Genomic DNA, 18,962 nt, shown 5'->3' on the forward strand with positions numbered 1-18,962 from the left:
CATAATTTAATAATAATTACTATAATTATTAAATGTATCTTCTGTAATAATTACTATTGTGTTGACATTTGTATTGATGGGGCAAAAAGTAATGGAAGGCAAAACTGCTGTTTGTAACAAAGCCAATAAACTAAGACTAACTGTACAGTAATGATTGTACTTTTCATCAGCACATACTCTCAAAAACAAATTCCAGGTAAGGGGATGAAGGGTGAGAAAATTAATTTTATTAGGTCATCCTTGTATACTTTCTACTGTATTCCATGAGCAAATGGGAAGGTGACAGATAGTACCACTACAATGTCCTGAACTATGGTGGTTGCTGAGACAAGTGTCAATGTGCTTGTTGAAGTATGAGCCAGGTTCCCATAAGTTCCAAGGAAACTGAGTTTATTTGGAAAAACAACTGACACACACTACCTGTTAAGACAACATTATCTACTAAGTATTTTCACAAAAATGAGTGCAGTAAGTCTGTCACTCCAAGGACAGCAGTTGACCATTGGCTGCCTCACACATTAAGCTGAAAACCCAAGTTCTTAAAAACTTGCATCTGCCACTGTGGACCTGACAGCTTTCCAATACTTAAATTTTTTTTTTTCTGGTGAAAATGGTGATATTAAGAAATGCGGATACTTTTGCTATTCTATTTTTTTAAACATGTCAATCTGCATAATTGGAATTTTTAAAAATAATCAATTCATGGTATTATGAATTGTGCATTAGTAAAATCCATTTAAGAAGGAATATGAAAAGCTCATTGACATTTCAGATTCTTCAATGAAACAAATCTTCTATTATTTATAGATGTTTATTTTAGTTTATGCTTTTAGTATAATGCCATAATTACATGAAAAGTTTACTAAGAATTCTCTTTAGTGGTGTATTGGTGCTCACCTGTAATTTTAGCACTTAGAAATCTGAGGCAGGAAGATCCAAAGTTCTAGGTCAGCCTGAGCTGATACTAAGCAAGTTCAAGGCTAGTATGGACTATACACGCTGAGACACTGTCTCAAAAACACAACATAAGCGAGGTACAGTGGCTCATGTCTGTAATTCTAGCTACACAGGAGGATGACATCTGAGGACACAGTTCAAAACCAGCCCAGGCACTAAAAAGTCTGGTAGACTCTCATCTCCAATTAATGACCAGAAAACCGAAGTGGGGCTGTGGCATAAGGGGTAGGGCACCGGGCAGCATTAAGCTGAAGAGCTCAGGGACAGTGCCCAGGCCCAGAATCTAAGACCCACGACTGACACAAACAAACCAACCAAATGAAAACAAAACAAAAAAAACCCCTACAACATAATACTCCTTTCATTTCCAAATACATTTATCTCTGTGTGACTAGATTTACTTCATATATTTTTATTTCCTTCCTCCCTCCCTCCTTTCTTTCTTTCTTTCTTTCTTTCTTTCTTTCTTTCTTTCTTTCTTTCTTTCTCTCTCTCTCTCTCTCTCTCTCTCTCTCTCTCTCTCTCTCTCTCTCTCTCTCTCTCTCTCTCTCTCTCTCTCTCTCTCTCTCTCTCTCTTTCTTTCTTTCTTTCTGCCAGTCCTTGGCCTTGAGCCCAGGGTCTGGGCACTGTCCTTGGACAGAGCTCTACCACTTGAGCCACAGCACCAATTCTGGATATTTTTCTATGTATATGGTACTGAGGAATCGAACCCAGGTCGATTCATGCTAGGCAAGCACTCTATCACCAGGCCAAACTCCAGGCCCAACTTCATATATTTTTAACCAAAGCAATATTTTAAAACAGAACCAATACAAAATGGTAGTAAGCCAGATAAGAAAAGAATTTGCAGAAGAATTTTAAAAAGAGCATCAGTTTTACTAAAATTTTAAAGAAATATATAATACTGTAAATATTGTAGTCTCTCCTCATCTGTGATTTTTTTCCGCAGTATTAGTTTTACCTGTTGTCGACCGTATTCTAAATATACTGTACTGTCTTTTTTTGTTGTTTTTTTGCCTGTCTTGGGGCTTGGGCACTGTCCCTGAATTTCTTTTGCTCAAAGCTAACACTCTATCATTTGAACCACACCTACTGCCAGCCTTTTCTGTTTATGTGGTATTGAGGAATCAAACCCAGGGTTTCACATATGCTATGCAAGTATTCTACCACCCAGCCCTAAAATATACAGTCTTAATAATTTTGAAAGAAACTACATTCACGTTATGTTCATTCTATAATTCTTCTATTTTGTTTCTAGATGGTATTGTTAATCTCTTACTATATATACTTTATAAATTAAACTTTATCTATACACATATATTTTGAAAAAATAATGTATGTAGGAATTATTTATATTTATGAATTCAATTGTCAGAATATATCCCCATGACTAGAAGGGGAAAACCAAATACAGAATATTATGTATATTTTATGAAATACAGAAAATAAAACTTTACTATATAAAAATAAATTTGTGGCCGGGAGTTTGGCCTAGTGGTAGAGTGCTTGCCTAGCATGCACGAAGACCTGGGTTCGATTTCTCGGTACCACATTCATAGGAAAAAAAGCCAGAAATGTTGCTGAGGCTCAAGTGGTAGAGCTCTAACCTTGAGAAAGTCCAAGGATAGTGCTCTGGCCCTGAGCTCAAGCCCACGACAGGCAAAAATAAATAAATAAATAAATAAATAAATAAATAAATAAATAAATAAATTTGTACATAGTTTTCAAATTCTGAATCATATTGTTACCAAATTAATCAAGTTAAAGCAATTATTTTCATTGCTATGACTCAAAATAAACAAAAGTCTTTTAGGGTCATCAACTTCAACAAGAGGCCTTAAGAGTAAAAAGTTTAAGATTGATTGCTTTCACATTTAAAGTTTGTAGAGCAACATTTCTTTGAGAGCTTCCTCACCCCAAAGAATATAGAACTCCTAAAATAATTCATTACAGAAGAGGATCTATTTTGCAGTAAGTTTATAAATGGAGAGAATCACATTGGCTGCCATTCCTGTACATCTACATTCCCAGGAGCCTGCTGGGGACTCAGAGACCTTTAAATCTATGCAGTTTAACCACAGCATATTAACCTGCTGTACATATTCTAGAGTGTTTCCCATGCTATCTCAAAGTTTGTGAATGTAATATGCTAGTCATTTGACAATGAGAAGGGAAACTGACCACTGGAAGTTCATTGAGACTCACCTTCAAGCCGAACCACAAGGGGCACTTTGAGTTCTAGCTCCCGGCAGGCCTTAGTGATACCATTGGCAATGATGGCACAGTTGACAATTCCACCAAAAATATTGACAAGGATGGCTTCAACCTGAAATCAACAATAGGAAATTGATCAAAATATTGATAGCTATGAGGCTGAAAGATAATCTGAAAGCAATAAACGAGACAATTAAAGTAAGATTTCTTGTTTTTTATTTTTACACAGAACATAAAACCAAATGCAGAGAAGGGCATACTAGGAAAGTTAAAATTTAGTCATGAGGGCCGGGAGTTTGGCCTAGTGGTTAAAGTGCTTGCCTAGCATGCATGAAGACCCAGGTTCAATTCCTCGGTACCACATACATAGAAAAAAGCCGGAAGTGGTGCTGAGGCTCAAGTGGTAGAGCTCTAGCCTTGAGAAAGTCCAAGGACAGTGCTCAGGCCCTGAGCTCAAGCCCAGGACTGGCAAAAAAAAAAAAAAAAAATTTAGTCATGAATAACATTACATGACACCATATTTTAACCCATACTGTGCTATGAACTCAAAATAAATTCTATTTCTGTTCATTTATCTAATATATGCTGCCTTCTGCATTTTTAAAATATTGCTATCTGGAATTGGTATTTGATATTGTGAATAGTGTCATTTAAAATTTCATGCACTTATGTCTCTTTTGTCCATAGTGTTATTTAAATTTCTTTATTTGTTATAGCACCTGATGCAATAATTCAAAATTATAGTTGATCTATATAAACAGGCTAGGATTCCAATTTTTCCATGTTTCTACAATAGTTCTTTGATATACTGGGGTTACATTCTCAAAAATCACAGAAAATTTGGTTATCTTAGACAAGAACCTATTTGATTAAAAACATCATCCCCCAAACAAAGAGATATGGCTCATACCACTGAAAAGATAAAAAGAAAGTCAAGCTACTAACTGAAATTAGTCAGAAATGTAAATTTAAGCCCAAGATATTAACTTATTTATACACATTCCACATTCAAAACCATATGAGACAAAATAAACTTCTACTTGTCTTGATTTGAAAAATCGGTATAAGAAAATCCTGTATAATTAACATGAAGAATAAGATAATGAAGACAATTCATTACCTAGATTAATTGATAACATCCACAGAAAATAGCTATTCATCAAGCTCAAGACATCCAAGTTTCAACAATAGAATCACAATTAAACTATGCTACACTAATTGCAAAGTATATACATGTGTGTTGCATACCATTTTGATGGTGTTATTTCAATGTGCTAAAATAACTATCTCATGGCCAGGAGTGTGGTCTGGTGATAGAGTGCTCACTTAGCATGCACAAAGCTTTGGGATCGATTCCTCGCTACCACATACACAGAAAAAAAACACAAGTGGCGCTGTGGCTCAAGTGGCAGAGTAGTAGCCTTGAGCAAAAAGTGTCCAAGACAGTGTTCAGGCCCTGAGCTCAAGCCCAAGGATTGGCAAAAAAAAAAAAATATATATATATATATATGTATATATATATATATAATGAAATAACTATCTCCAACACAAGAAATTGTTAGATCTGTAGAGCAATTAACTATTTAAAAAATGCTATTATATATATTCTCACTCTTTATTTTGGATGACTTTTCCCAGAACCCTATTCTTTCAGTCAAATCAGTCTTTCTCTAAGAGACACAAATAAAATGTTTAGTGTATGAGTTTACATGTACTTAATAGGTATTTATATATGAATTTATTGAGTGAGTAGTGATGGAAGTGGGCTGGCTAAGTATACAGCAAAGAAGAAAACCTCTAAGTATACAGCAAAGAAGAAAACCTCTAAGTATACAGCAAAGAAGAAAACCTCTTCCAGCAAACTGCAATCATGCTGAACTGCAACAGAACAGAAACACAAACGTACTATCTGTACGAAAAAGGCAAGGTCTTAAAAATAAACAAAATGAGCAATATTTTTCAAGCCAATTAGGAATTGGGGCTACTCCCCCAAAAGAAATCTCCCAATATCATTCACAGCAGGCCAACTGGTAGAGCAGAAGTTTGCTTCCTAATGGCAGCTATTAAGTGCTTTTAGCACTGAGGTACAGTACAACAGTAGTTTCCAAGTAACAATCAGGCAGAGGGGAATTTGCCAGAACAACAGGGGGGAAAAAAACCCTACAGCAATAATGATTCCACAGGGTCTAAGACAGAAACAGGAGAATACTGAGGCTAACTAAGGTTTGTGAATGAGAATTAGGCTTTCCAGGAAAACTCCCACTAGCACCTCTATGCCTTTATAATGTTCTAAGTACACATTCTTTAAAGTTCAGTTGTCAACACTTTCTTGTCTCATTAAGTTAGGAATTAGGAGTTACTATGATTAATTTATTTTAAACTGTGATTGCTCTATAGAGTAGTTATACTATACAGATATGTAAGTACACCTAACTTGGAGGGAGGGAGAGGTGTGAGGAGAATGAACATGTCTGGGATCCTAGGGCTGAATTCTGCTCCCAAGGTGAGTTTCCTAGGGAAGCACTGAATACCACCTGTGGTTCTGGAATTGCCTAATGGATGTGGGCCTAGCATTAAAAACAGATACTTACATAACTTTTACCTAAAGGTCAGTTAGCTACTTTGGCTGGTGGTGAATTCACAGATCTTGAGGAGAAGGGAACAATCAGGATGACAGCAGAACTGTCACCTACCATAGCTTATGGAGGAACTAACTACAGTTGAAGGAGCAAGTAACCTGAGGTGAGTCAGGAAGTGGCAGGTTTCAGGGGCCAGATGAAAAGTTGGCACTCTGAGCTTGTTCATTTTCAGAGGTGGTTGAAGGCAAGGTTTGAAGCAATGTCCCTAAGAAGGAGTGTGTGCAAGTCAGGACAATGATATAGGGATAAAGAGAAGAGTGTATGTAAAAACAGAGTAAGAAATACAGAGCAACCAAGTGGAAAGTGTGGTGATATATACCCGCAATTCAAGCATTTTGGATCATAAGGTTGACAAAAGCCTAGACCTGTGTCCAATAAAGTGTGAGGGAAAGAGAATAGGAAGGAAAGAGAGGGAAAGTGAAGGAGAAAGAGGAGAGAGAGGCAAAATGTAAATGTGGTAGCAACAGAAAACAAGGTAGAAGAAAAGCAGAAGGATTTCTCTAAGAGCAACACAGGCTGCTTGGTCAGGGAGGGGACACTGTTCTGGGCACACTGTGCCCTGCTCCACAGTGACAGGAAAAACACCTCTGGAGTGGTGAGAAACCCTCATCATAGGGGCTGCCACCTGCCTCTTCTCCTACTACTGCAGAGTAGTATGCTGCAAGCATATACTTTAATGAAAATCTGATTTAAGGCTTCAATCTGGGCCAATTTCTATAATTAACTATTATCATTTTCAATCTCAAACTGAGAATAAAATTAAGACAGTTTAAAAATGAAAGCCTTGTGACATCACCATTATTATTATTTAGCATTTATAAAGCATATCAGATATTCAGTGTATGTCTCACAAGGTCATTCATTTTAAAACCACTAACTGTTGTTTCATTCTCACAAAAAGATTAACTTTTAATTGTTGTTTTGTTTTTCTCTGGCAAGGAGAATGGAGGGGGGGGGCAGTGCTAGATCTGTGTGAGTGCTCCAAGATGCTCCCAGAAGCTCCCAGAGTGCTTTTAATGCAGAGGCTTTTTCGATCTCTCAGGCGAGAATTATAAAGGTTGTTATTTACTATTTCACAAAAGTAAAGATCATCTAATGGGGCAGTTAAGGTGGCAGATTCAGAGCCAGGTTCCCCAAGTCCCAAACAGCTGTTTTTGCACTTAGTCTGTGGCAACCCATGATAGCTGTGCAGGTGGTCAGACTGCCCAAACACAGGTTTCTCAAATGTTCCCACATGTTTGGTTTTATAAAACACACACTGGCTTCAGATTTTAGTCCACAATTAAGAGTAAAGAACGAATTTCAAAAGGAATAAAGCCACAGCCTTTGCTATTTGTCAAGCTCCTCTCAACCACAAATAAACAAACAAATCAACAAAAATCAATACTATAAAACCCTCTGTTGCAGCATAGATCCTTTTATGTATCTGATGAATAGAAGGACGCCAGTCAGATAAATTTATGGGCATGATGTGGGTTAATGTTAGGTGAATTCTACCATAGAGGGGGATTTGAGGCAAATAATGAAAAGTTGTGACTTCAAGCACATGTACATAGGAGTATGAATTTCCAGGGAGCTGAAAATTTGTTATACCTATAAATACATTTAGTTTGAATATGTCTTTTTCAGGAGAATGTCTACAACTAAGACTCAATAGGGTAACAATCAGAAAACAACTGGTGTGTGTGTGTGTGTGTGTGTGTGTGTGTGTGTGTGTGTGTATGTGTGTGTGTTTCTCATTTTTCTCAGTTGGTAGGCAGTATGTATTCTAGTAATGTTGTTATATGTATTGGCATGAGTATCATGTAAGATTGTTATCATTTTCATCCACAATTAACAAAGAAGGAAAGTGAGGTTGCAAAAAATGAGTGGTATCAGCATATCTGTGATCCAATGTTCTCCAAAGCAGTAAACCAACTGAGGCGTACAATACTGGGAGTACCTGGTATTATTTCATTACTATAACTCATTCATTCTTAAGCATATGAGGAACATGCTATTTATTCCATTTAGCGGATGATAAAAGAGACTCAAGTAAACAAAACTTAAAAACAAAATACAACTTGTGCCAAATTATGCAGACAGTATGTTGTCAGGTTCAAAACTTCAATTGCTTTTCTTTAGTATTGTCAATTTCCTTTCATTAAATGCAAAAACTGTCAGCTCAATACAAAGGAAGTTATCTATTCAATATACACTCTTGAGGGCCTACACTAAGTTGGACACACTGAACAACTGAATGCGCTTAGTATTTAGGGCGGCAAGAAAGATGGTAAAACTGGCAAAAATGCTGAGCAAATAGTTATAAAGATGAGGGAAAGACTGGATACTAAGTACATTCATAACACTAGACTCACATTAGACTGGGTGGGTAGGGTGCAGAGACATTTAAGTGACATCTGCACAAAATTTTAGCTAATAAAGCAAAGGTCTGAAAAACTGTCAGGGAGTAGAAGAGGCCACATAGATTAAGAGGTAGGGAAGAAAATCTCAGGATTCAAGGGAAAAGGACAAGGGACAGATCTGAGCTGATATCTCTGAACTCTATAATATTGAATGTTGGGTGTGAATAGTAAAAAGGGCTCCTCAAGGGCCAGGTAATGCCAGTTAATGAAGCTTTGAGAGGATTATGGCTTCAAGACCCTACACAGACTTCAGAGAAACCAGATGAAGAATTAACATTTACTTAGCACATATAGTATGTTTACATTAACCATGTAAGAGAAGCCTATTGCCTCTACTTTAAAGACAGAAGCTCAGAGAGCTTAGGGTGGCCAATAATGAACTCTAGTTACAGCTCAAACCAATGCCTGCTTTATTATAAGTGCCATGTGCAGGGTAGTTGGGAAAAGGTGGACAGTTTTAGGGGTGGTAGCTAGTGATGTACACCAGACTTGTTGCCTTTCTCTTAATGGCCAGTTAGTAATTCTTCAGGACTTTGTGAATCAGGATATCAAAACTACCCATTTTTTGTTGTAGTACCAATGTGGTCTCAGACAATATGTCAATATAGGAGCATAAATATGTTTAAAATGTATTTATAAAAATAACCAGGAACGGGGCCGTGAGTTTGGCCTAGTGGTAGAGTGCTTGCCTAGCATACATGAAGACCTGGGTTCAATTTCTCGGTACCACATATGTATCAAAAAGCCAGAAGCGGTGCTGTGGCTCAAGTGGTAGAGCCCTAGCTTTGAGAAAATCCAGGGACAGTGCTCAGGCCCTGAGCCCAAGCCCAGAACTGGCAGAAAAAAAAAAATGACCAGGAAAGGGCCAGGAGTTTGGCCTAGTGGTAGAGTGCTTGCCTAGCATGCACAAAGACCTGGGTTCCATTCCTCGGTACCACCTACATAGAAAAAAGCCAGAGATGGTCCTGAGGCTCAAGTGGTAGAGCTCTAACTTTGAGAAAAAGACCAAGGACAGTGCTCATGCCCTGAGTCAAACCCTAGGTCAGGGGAAAAAAAAAAAAAACACCAGGAAGCCAGTTTGGTCCACAGACCAGCTACCTCCTGAGATACATATGATTTGGTTTTGCTACCCTTAAATTCCTGTAAGAGCATCACCATTCCTCCTTCCTTCTCTCCCTAAATATTTCAGCTACAGGCTAATGCTATTCTTCAAAAGAAAAAACAAAAAGACTGTAGCTCTTATTAATCCACATTTTCTTTGCACCTTTGACACTAGAAGTAAATTAACAGAGACCCTGCTAGAAGACATCCATTTTACCCAAATCCATGGTTACACAAATGGTTAAGTATACTATCACATACAGAAACAGCACAGCAAAGCAGTGATGGGGTTTGTCTCTGCATATTCCAATTTGGCATGCTAATTTAGTTCCACGGTGCATCAGGCTGATAAAAATCAATCAAGCATGTTTGCATTAGGCAAGATAAGGACTACTGTTGGTTTATTTCTTTTCATTATTTTTTAAAACCACAAGTTATGTTAATTCTGAACATCACTTCTCTTGTTTAAGCATCTGTTTTCTCTTTGTTGTTGTTGTTTTTATTTTCCTGTTGAATTCTAATCATGTCTTTTAATTCATTGGCAACCAATGAAAGAAAATAAATGGTGAAGGAAATTAGATGTAGCTTAGATAATTGATGTTTGTATGTCTGGCTTTAATAAAAATACTCTGTGAAAAAATAGTGAGCTAAATTAGAGAGAATTCTGAATGCATTGAGTCATTAAAGAAGTGATTCAGGTGAGGAATTCAATCTCAGGCTTTATTGTAGTTTTACAAATAAACGGAGAGATCAGTTCAGTTGAGACCAGATTCACTGAAATCCGGAGGAATTGCTCAGGTTTGCTTTTCTCTCCTTGGTTTGGACTTGAAGTCTGTAAGTGAAGTCCTTTCATATTGGTTTCAGGCTCTCCCCACAACCCTTGCTCTAGCAGGTATCAAAGTCCACAGATGTTCAAGACATGTATAAGATGGTTAAGTTTGCATATAGCACATGCATATCCTCCTGTACATTTAAACCATCTCTAGATTACTTAAAATACCTCATTAACTGTAAATATCATGTACATATTTGTCATACTGTGTTGTTTAGGAACTAAAAGCAAGAAAACAATGTCTGTGCATATTCAGTGTAGAAGTACATTGTATTCCTTACTTATTTTCTCATAAGAATAAGTAAAATCCCATAGAGGAATAAGACTTATTGAATGATGGGTTGTGGGGAATGGCTCAAGTAGAATATTGGCCTAACAAGTACAAAGCCCTGAATTCAAACTTTTACTACCATCTCTCCCTGTCTGTCTCTGTCTCTGTCTCTCTCACACACACATACACTCACACACACCATTTACTAAGTGTTGATTTTCCTAGGTGCTAAGAAGCATGTATTAAAATAAACAATCTGAATGCTGGTGACTCATGCCTATAAGCCCAGCTACTTAAAGGACTGTAAGCTGATGACCCAGGTTCTAAGCCAGACTGAGCAGGAAAGTCAGAAGTAAAAGTGTCTGCCTTCAGCAAAAATGTCTAAGAGACACTGCTCATTCAAGTACTAAAACAAAGAAATAAATTGAAACTTAAAAAAGTTACCTAACTTGTTTGAAATCATATAGCTACTGACAACAAAAGTGAATTTTGAATCATGTTGGTCTTAGTTTACCATCCCCATGCTTTTTCTACCCCTTCTTGCTGTCCCTCTAGAATTAATGGTTCCCACAATTAGTCAAGATATTCCATTCTATTTCAGTCCTATTTCCATGGTTCAAGAAAACAGTCCTAAATCCTAATTTCTGGCATCTAAATACTTCTGTTTTCAAATTTCATTTCAATCTAAAACTGATAAGAGATATGTTCCCTGCTTATTGGAAAAAAAAAACCCAAACAAAAAACAAACTGTTTCCTCAACTTTGGAGTAACATATGCATATTCATATAATTACAAATCAAGGTTTTGTCTGTCAATATCATCTCTTCTTACAATAAAATACTTGTCAATATATAAATCTAATAATTCATAGTCATAACAATCACCAATATCATTAACTATGAATGCTTAGGTACATATAAACAAAAAAGGTTGAATATAGACTCCAGCATTTTACCACCTAGACATCTTCCTGCTGATAGCTTATTTTTACTTTAATAGGTTAAAAAATACTGTGAAATTCTCCATACAAATTCTAAATTCATACTCTTCCCCCCTAATAAGTACCTGTTTCTTTTAAGTCAAAGGATTCCAAAGTGTGTTCTGAGAAGCATAAGATTTAAGGAATGCTCTCTGAAGGAAATGTCTTATGGTCAAGTAATTTGAATTATAACTTCTGTGAGCAGACCATCTGTATTTTAACTTGCATCACTCTAATTTAGTCATTTTGTGCCAAATAGCCAACAAGTGGGAAATCTGAGCTCCAGAGAGCTGTTATAAAAAGTGATTAGGAGCTGGTATATTTTTGGTTATGCAGCTCAGGGATCTACAGTCCTCTCAACAGTCATGCCACTTCTTTTCATTATGTGGGTCAAATTTATACAATCTGCAAAAGTGAAGCCTTTCATGATAAGTGATGTGGCTAGACTGAAGGAAGGAAATAAGTGCTTCTCCAGTTGCCAGCAAAGCAGTTAAATTGGCCACAAACGGGATTTTCCTTGGAAAGGAAAAAGTCTGAAGATAGAAAATATTGGTTGAAGTTAATGTGTTTACAGAAGACAAGGGACTGAATAGACTGAAGGACAGGATTGGAGGGAACAACATAAACATATTTCCTATCTTTTTTTTGACAGTCCAGGAGTATGAACTCAGGGCCTGGGCATAGTCCTTGGGCTTTCTCAAGGCTAGCCCTCTATCCTTGAGGCACAGTACCACTTCCGGCTTTTTCGGTGTATGTGATACTTAGGAATCGAACCCAGGGCTTCATGTATGCTAGGTGAGCACTCTACCACTAGGCCACACTCCCAGCTCCATGTTTCCTATCTTTTACAGAAACATCCCATATTTGTTTAAATGGAATCAGAACTATTTCCATGATTATAAAAGCCAATTGGATATTTATATTAGCACATTCAAAGTATTTTTTGGTAATTAGTCACATGCTTAAAATAGCTCTTAAAATACCAGTACAATGTATAATTTTGCCTTAAGGGCCATCTGAAGCTTTTCATTTTATTTTATAGAGAACATGGTTGCAGTCTTCCATCAATAAGCATTGTAGTGCTTTAAAAAACCAGACCTACAATTCTTACTTAGGAAATGAGCTACTAGAATTGGCTGTTGAGAAGTATTTCGGTTACTGACCTGTCTTCTCAGATCAAGAGACCATTGTTTTGAAGGCAGGATATTCATTGTTCATACTGCAGTGTCTATACATTACTTGTAATAGAAGCGACACTGGTATAGATTAAGGATATTTATTGGTACATTCTTTCTGAGCAGTATTTTGTCCAATCACCTCAAACTTATGTCATCTTGATGACTGTGAATAAGTGTACTTCATCATCATTAGCTGGAGAGTTAATGTAGAGAACACCCATAAAATTGGCAACTTGGTGAAAGATCCATTTATTAATCCATAAACAGGATGTCTATCTGTCTATTTCTGAAACATAATGTTTTCCACAGTAAGTGCTCCTACAAGAAGTGGAAAAATGCTTCCATAGGTGAGTTTTCCTCTTATTCATGACTGATACCAATTTTTAAAAAATAGCTAAGAGAGTTCAAACTTAGGACCACACAGATTCATACTTCACACCACAAAGAAATGATGATAAATTTAGTTAATAGCAAAACCCACTGTTTCTGTAAATAACAAGCTAAAGTAAAATGAAGGTGGAATATAATGATTCTGTGACTCTTCATACATCTGTTCAAATAAACCTGCTTAATCATTAGATTTCTGGGAGACAAAGATTCATATCAAAACCCTGGAAGACAAACCACATGGAAGGAAATTAAAAATATAAATTTCCTGTTAAAAACTAGGCACTATATAAGCTATTTCTCACAGATATAATTTGTTAAAGACAGTTTCAAGTAAAATACTTAAAAAGCAAATACTTGTTATTTTACTTACAATAAATCATAACTAGTTTATTTTCTTTGTAGAGTTTCCAATTCATTTTTTTAAATCCCTCCCAGTTTTCCTTCCAGTAAAATGACCTCCAAGACCAACCCTCACACATGGAGTCTTAAATTCTGAAGCTTTCGCTGTTGTTATTATTCTTTATTACCACAAATATAAATTCAGAGAATTAAGACAAAAATCAATCAAACAACAAATAACATGTAAGGAATGTGACCTATAAAAGCAGTTATAATTACAAAGATCAACATTCCATTTGAAGTAGAGCTCCTTTGAAATGTCCAACAGGGCAGTGGCAGTTGTTAGTATTTAATATCAAGAGGATAAAGTAATCCACAGAATTCATTCTACAGTTGTTAAAAAATCAGAAATCACTGTTACCACCTACTATTTTCAGATCTAGACAGTATACTAAAACTCGTGATAGATTTTTGACCATGCTGTAATCTGTTATGTAGAAATAGGATTTATTTTCTTAGCTGCTTAACAAATGTCAATATAGCATGTCTGATGTAAATTACAACAACAGGACAAACACTCCTCATAGCCTGCAGTGAATGAAAATAAAGAGAAATCTTTCTACTTCAAAGTGTCTCAGTCACTGACTTGTCAGAATCTTCTATCAATGGTTGGTCAAACTATTTCAGAGCTCAGTGGAGTTCTCCAAGTACTTTCAGAAATATTCTATTCCCCGCAGCACATGCTCAAGCAGTCACCAAAAGGTCAATGCCTGAGGATTTTTGGTGCTGTAGATTTTGTTTGGTCCTTTCTGGGTCCTTTCCACATTTTGCTATACTGTTCTTGGCCCTAAAGGGTTGGTTGTAGAGACCAGCAAACAGTCTCTTTTCTCATTTGGTATCTAAAGGAAGAAAGTGAAGTTGTGGACTTTATTCTGTAACTCCTTCCTAGTGTGTCTCTAGTGAAGGTGGCCCCCTCCACAGAATATATGTGAGCATCTTCATTAAGGAACTTTATCTTCTGGCCAAGTAACCTGGTAGCCCATCTCCTTCTTTGTTTTGCTGAGTGTTAAGAGATTCCTAGCAGTTTAGGCCTAGGTTCCTTCACTCAAACTCAGCAATTTCTTCTTTTATGAATTCTCTCCCACATACCAAGAGTTGAATGAGAGTTTATTTCCAATTGAGACTAAATAATAACATTTTTCTATCTGATATGCCTTGAATTTGGTGAAATCCATTAGTTTGTGAAAGCTAAACCTTCTGTAACCAGAGGATTGATTTTTGTTTAGTTTTACCTTCTCTGAAACATAGCTAGGGTCATAAGTCACACAATAACATAAGCCAGTAAACAAGCATTCTCAAGTAGTTCATTCTCTAGTTTGGTGTATGAGAAGGATAATTTCTAACAATCTGAAATCATTGCTCATTAACTGTCTGGATATGTACCCATGTGAAAGACAGAAAAAGGAAAACAAGCCAAATGCTTTATTATCTTGGATCCTGTCCATTATAAATGACAGATGATAGCCTGTCAGGTGAAATGGAGCTTCATAGCACTGAAATGGCTTTATTTAGCTTATTAGCTCTGAACAAAAACTACCAAAGGCCCATCTAGAAGGTGACTTGATAATCCTTATTTCAGCATAGTGAATAATGGGCTCAGAAAGACTGAATCCCTATGGAGCTTTCCAGTCTATCTACAGATGGAACACAGGAAACATGGCTCACACAAACTTGGGATGATTAGCAAGTTAAAAATATGAGTCTGTGGCACTGGACAAAAAGTGATGTTTAAGTTCCACTGATCCAGCTAAAAGTCATAATCTCACATTTATCTCAAAAGATATGTTATTGTGTTTTTTAAAATAAGCTATGTCAATGCACTTATTTTATATTTTTATTGTTTTTAAATAGGAGTTTCAAATTAGTATCAGTTTGAAAGCTTTTATTATTCAATCATAAAAATAATACTTAAAGGGAATATTTATAGGATATTTCATGAGTAGTCACAGGGAAGGAAACAGAGCCTCTTATATTCTAAAACTTCCATGTGGCTTTTGAAAGAAATGAATGGCACCTGGTAAAGACAGACTGGTATATATAGCACAAGTTCCATATTCTCAATACAGTTTGTACCCTGAGAAACTCATGCTGGAATCTGGGAAGAGGTGAGTGGGTCTTGAGGGCTCTGCATAATGAATGTATCACTCCATACACAGATTAACACAGGATTAAGGGAATATTTGATCATAGAATTAAACTGATTATTTTGCTCTGTCTTGCTATGATGCCCTCTGTCATGGTATGATTCAAAAGGAATACTAGAAGGCAAATGCTGACATCATAGCTTCATGCTCCTGGATTTTCTGCCATGGCACCTTTGTAACTCACCCAGTCCCAGTTACTTTGTGGTAGCAACTCCATATGAACCAACACAGAAACATTTGTTCCCTGGTATGTTGGAGTCCCTTTCCCCACCTTTGTTCTCTGAAGCATTTCAACAAAAATAACAACAAAAATCCATATTTACAGATTCCTACCTCACCCTAAACTCATCATACAGGGTTCTCAGTCTGGACCTATTCATGAACATTTATTTTCTTACATCCATGCTAGATCTAAAAGGCATTCTTGATTCTATTTAATGCTTGTTTTGTGCCCTAGCAAAATAGAAGTTCATTGGATTGAGAGATCTTTAATAATATATAAATGATTTTAAGTGCCTCTAATTCTTTTCAAAAAATTATTGCTATTATAAAGGTGATATAATTCTTGTATTTTTAAGACTATCCCGAATACCATGTCCCATTTTCTACCCCAGAAACCATGACATTGTTTTCTGGGTTGCTCAGGGATAGTTGAAATCATTTCCAATCTATTTGCCATGGATTAGGTGATGATTCCTGTGATGCCCATTTCTGATACCCCGTGTAACTGGTAGATTGTTTTTTCATAGTCTGTCATCCAGCCACACTCTCAAGTTCTGGTCAGCAATCTGGGAGTACTGTCACCTCTGCTTAGCTGGATCTAAGAACAAGAATTCCATCTCAGTCTCCTGCTGCACTTCCAAATGATTGTCTTTATAGGTGCATTTGGTTCTTTTTATGAGAGATTTTACTAACTGAATTGCACATTTACTTATTTCTAATCAAAGTATGGTTTCAAACTCAATTCTCTCAAGGGCCATGCAGATAAGCAAATAGGTGAAGAGGTTTTAGACTAAGACAATTAACTGATAAGCGAGAACTTCCTTCTTCAAAGAAGCGGCTGCTATTGTAAATCCACCAGCTATTGACATAGGAATATGGACCCTATATGCCAAATCTTTCCATTTTTTTCAAAGCCATCAATCTGGATTGTTTAAGCACTGAATTTAATAGGACATTCTTGAGAGCCACATTCTTACCACCAGGCTTAATGCCTTTGGCTCTTATTCTCAGAAAAGGTATCAACATTGAAAGTCATCTTCCAAGCTGGTATATGTCTGTCCTAATACTGTTAACTCCCTCTAGTATTCTAATTTATTTCTGAATCAAAAAATTTGAAATAAATAGTCTGGTGGGAAATAACTACATATGGGTATGAAGGAATGTAGAATAAGCCATAGAGAGAGAAAAACCAACCAAACTTAAGAAGATTTTCTTAGGCAAGAGATTAAAGCAAAGAAGAGTTACAGAATATGAATCCATATATAGTAACAATAATACTAATGAAAAAAGTAGTTAATACTCATCACTTACTTTTCTAAGTATTATATGTATGTTAACTTACATATATTACACTACAACCTTATAAGAAATTGCTTTCCATATTTTATATAGTATACAGTAGAGAGACATAAAGTGAAGTCCTCCAGTTACATTTTCTAAGGATAGAACCTAGCTGTGTTCCAGAACAACCACACTATATTGTCTTGGCCTATGTTTCTTCACTATTAACCACTTTGAGTCATCCCACTGGGGTAATTTAGCTCTGGTCATTGGCATTCAAATCTTTAAACCTAGGGTACATTTTCCTATGAAGAGCTCCTTTTGTGGTAGTTCTACACTTGTCCACAAATACCTGTGGTCCCTCTTTCAGGTTATAGCTTAATTTTCCTCATTTAGAGCATGTAGTCAAGTTAGTGATCCATTTCTTGTAAGCAGGATATAGTTAAAGAGATGATGTACCATTTTGAGGACAGGTTATATAGGCCCTAGAGCATTACACACTTTCTCAATGGCTCACCCTGGGAAAAGACAAGTGCTCTATTAAAATGATACAGAAGAGTTGTATTTAGGCAAGAACTATGACTTCCAAAGCACCATGTAAGTCAACCGAGAAAGGGATCATTGTGTCCCACTAAACAAAGTCTTCAATTGATAGTAAACACAGATTAGTACTTGTTTGAAACCTTCTGAAGCCCTAAGCAGAACCAACCTATAAAAGAAAATCAAATTTTATTTTTCATGTAATAAAAAAACATGGACATACATTGATGCTTTACTAACACATATCAAAATTGGAACTAATCTTTTGTCATTGATATATTCCAAACTGGATACACAAGGGGTTAATATAAATTTACACTTTGTTTTACTTAAATTTCATATGTGAAAGAATTCTACTCAATGATACTTTGAACAGGATAGTTTTCTTTTTTATTAAAGAATTTATTGGGCCGGGAGTTTGGCCTAGTGGTTAAAGTGCTTGCCTAGCATGCACAAAGACCTGGGTTCGATTCCTCGGTACCACATACATAGAAAAAAGCCAGAAGTGGTGCTGAGGTTCAAATGGTAGAGCTCTAGCCTTGAGAAAATCCAAGGACAGTGCTCAGGCCCTGAGCTCAAGCCCAGGACTGGCAAAAAAAAAAAAAAAAAGAATTTATTAACATTGATTTTACATCATATTTCAAATGATACGTTTAACAAACACGTATTCAAGAAGGGAATCTCTTTTAAATGACAATCACACATAGGAAACATAAAAGAAATTGAGGTTCCATGAATATCTTATTTCTTTGAGAAGAGTAACTTGAAATAATTTCTAAAAAAAAAGGTCTACTATATAAGCCTTGTGGTTTTCAAGTATAGTATGTGTAACATGAATAAAATTAGATTAGTATCATAATTTCATCTCCCAAAACTGCAGGAAATAATTTAAAGTTGTTAAGTATGTTGTCAAGGAAATATAGAGCTATCTGTATGCAGTTAAGTGAACTTCATGATGAACTCTACTTCAAACTTCTGACAATTCTGATCATAGAATTTATATAGATTTTCAAAAAGTGTTAAAATGTATAGCACAATATTACAAGGAATGAGTTAGAGCAATATAAATATGAAACATAATTGTGACAGGTACCCATTAGAGGCCAGTGCAAATCAGAGAAGGAATTTATAATCAATCCCCATGGAAAAACCAACATTATTTTTTCCACTTAAAAGTAAAGCTGTTGTGCTTGGTACTGGCACAAGAACAGGCCTGAAGACCAATGGAATAGAACTGAGGACCCAGATATAAAACCACAGACCTATGGCCACCTAGTCTTTGACAAGGGAGCCAAAAAAATAGAATGGAAGAAAGATAGCCTCTTCAACAAGTGGTGCAGGCAGAACTGGTTAAGCACCTGCAGAAAACTAAAGCTGGATCCTTCTTTGTCACCTTGCACTAGAATTAAC

At 36.3% G+C, this 18,962-nt stretch overlaps 1 protein-coding gene across 3 annotated transcripts in view; it reads right to left on the reverse strand.

The window, feature by feature from the left end:
- The window catches only part of Suclg2 (succinate-CoA ligase GDP-forming subunit beta), a 206,645-nt gene that overhangs the window by 13,012 nt on the left and 174,671 nt on the right, over positions 1-18,962 (reverse strand). For all 3 annotated transcript variants that reach the window (XM_090323807.1, XM_090323816.1, XM_090323825.1), the window contains exon 10: positions 3,163-3,283. In XM_090323807.1, the coding sequence (XP_090179933.1) occupies positions 3,163-3,283 (121 nt within the window). The remainder of the gene's footprint in view (positions 1-3,162; positions 3,284-18,962) is intronic.

Source organism: Megascapheus bottae, chromosome 2 (genome assembly GCF_031878675.1).
Source record: "Megascapheus bottae isolate mThoBot1 chromosome 2, mThoBot2.hap1, whole genome shotgun sequence".
Classification (NCBI taxonomy): Eukaryota; Metazoa; Chordata; class Mammalia; order Rodentia; family Geomyidae; genus Megascapheus; species Megascapheus bottae.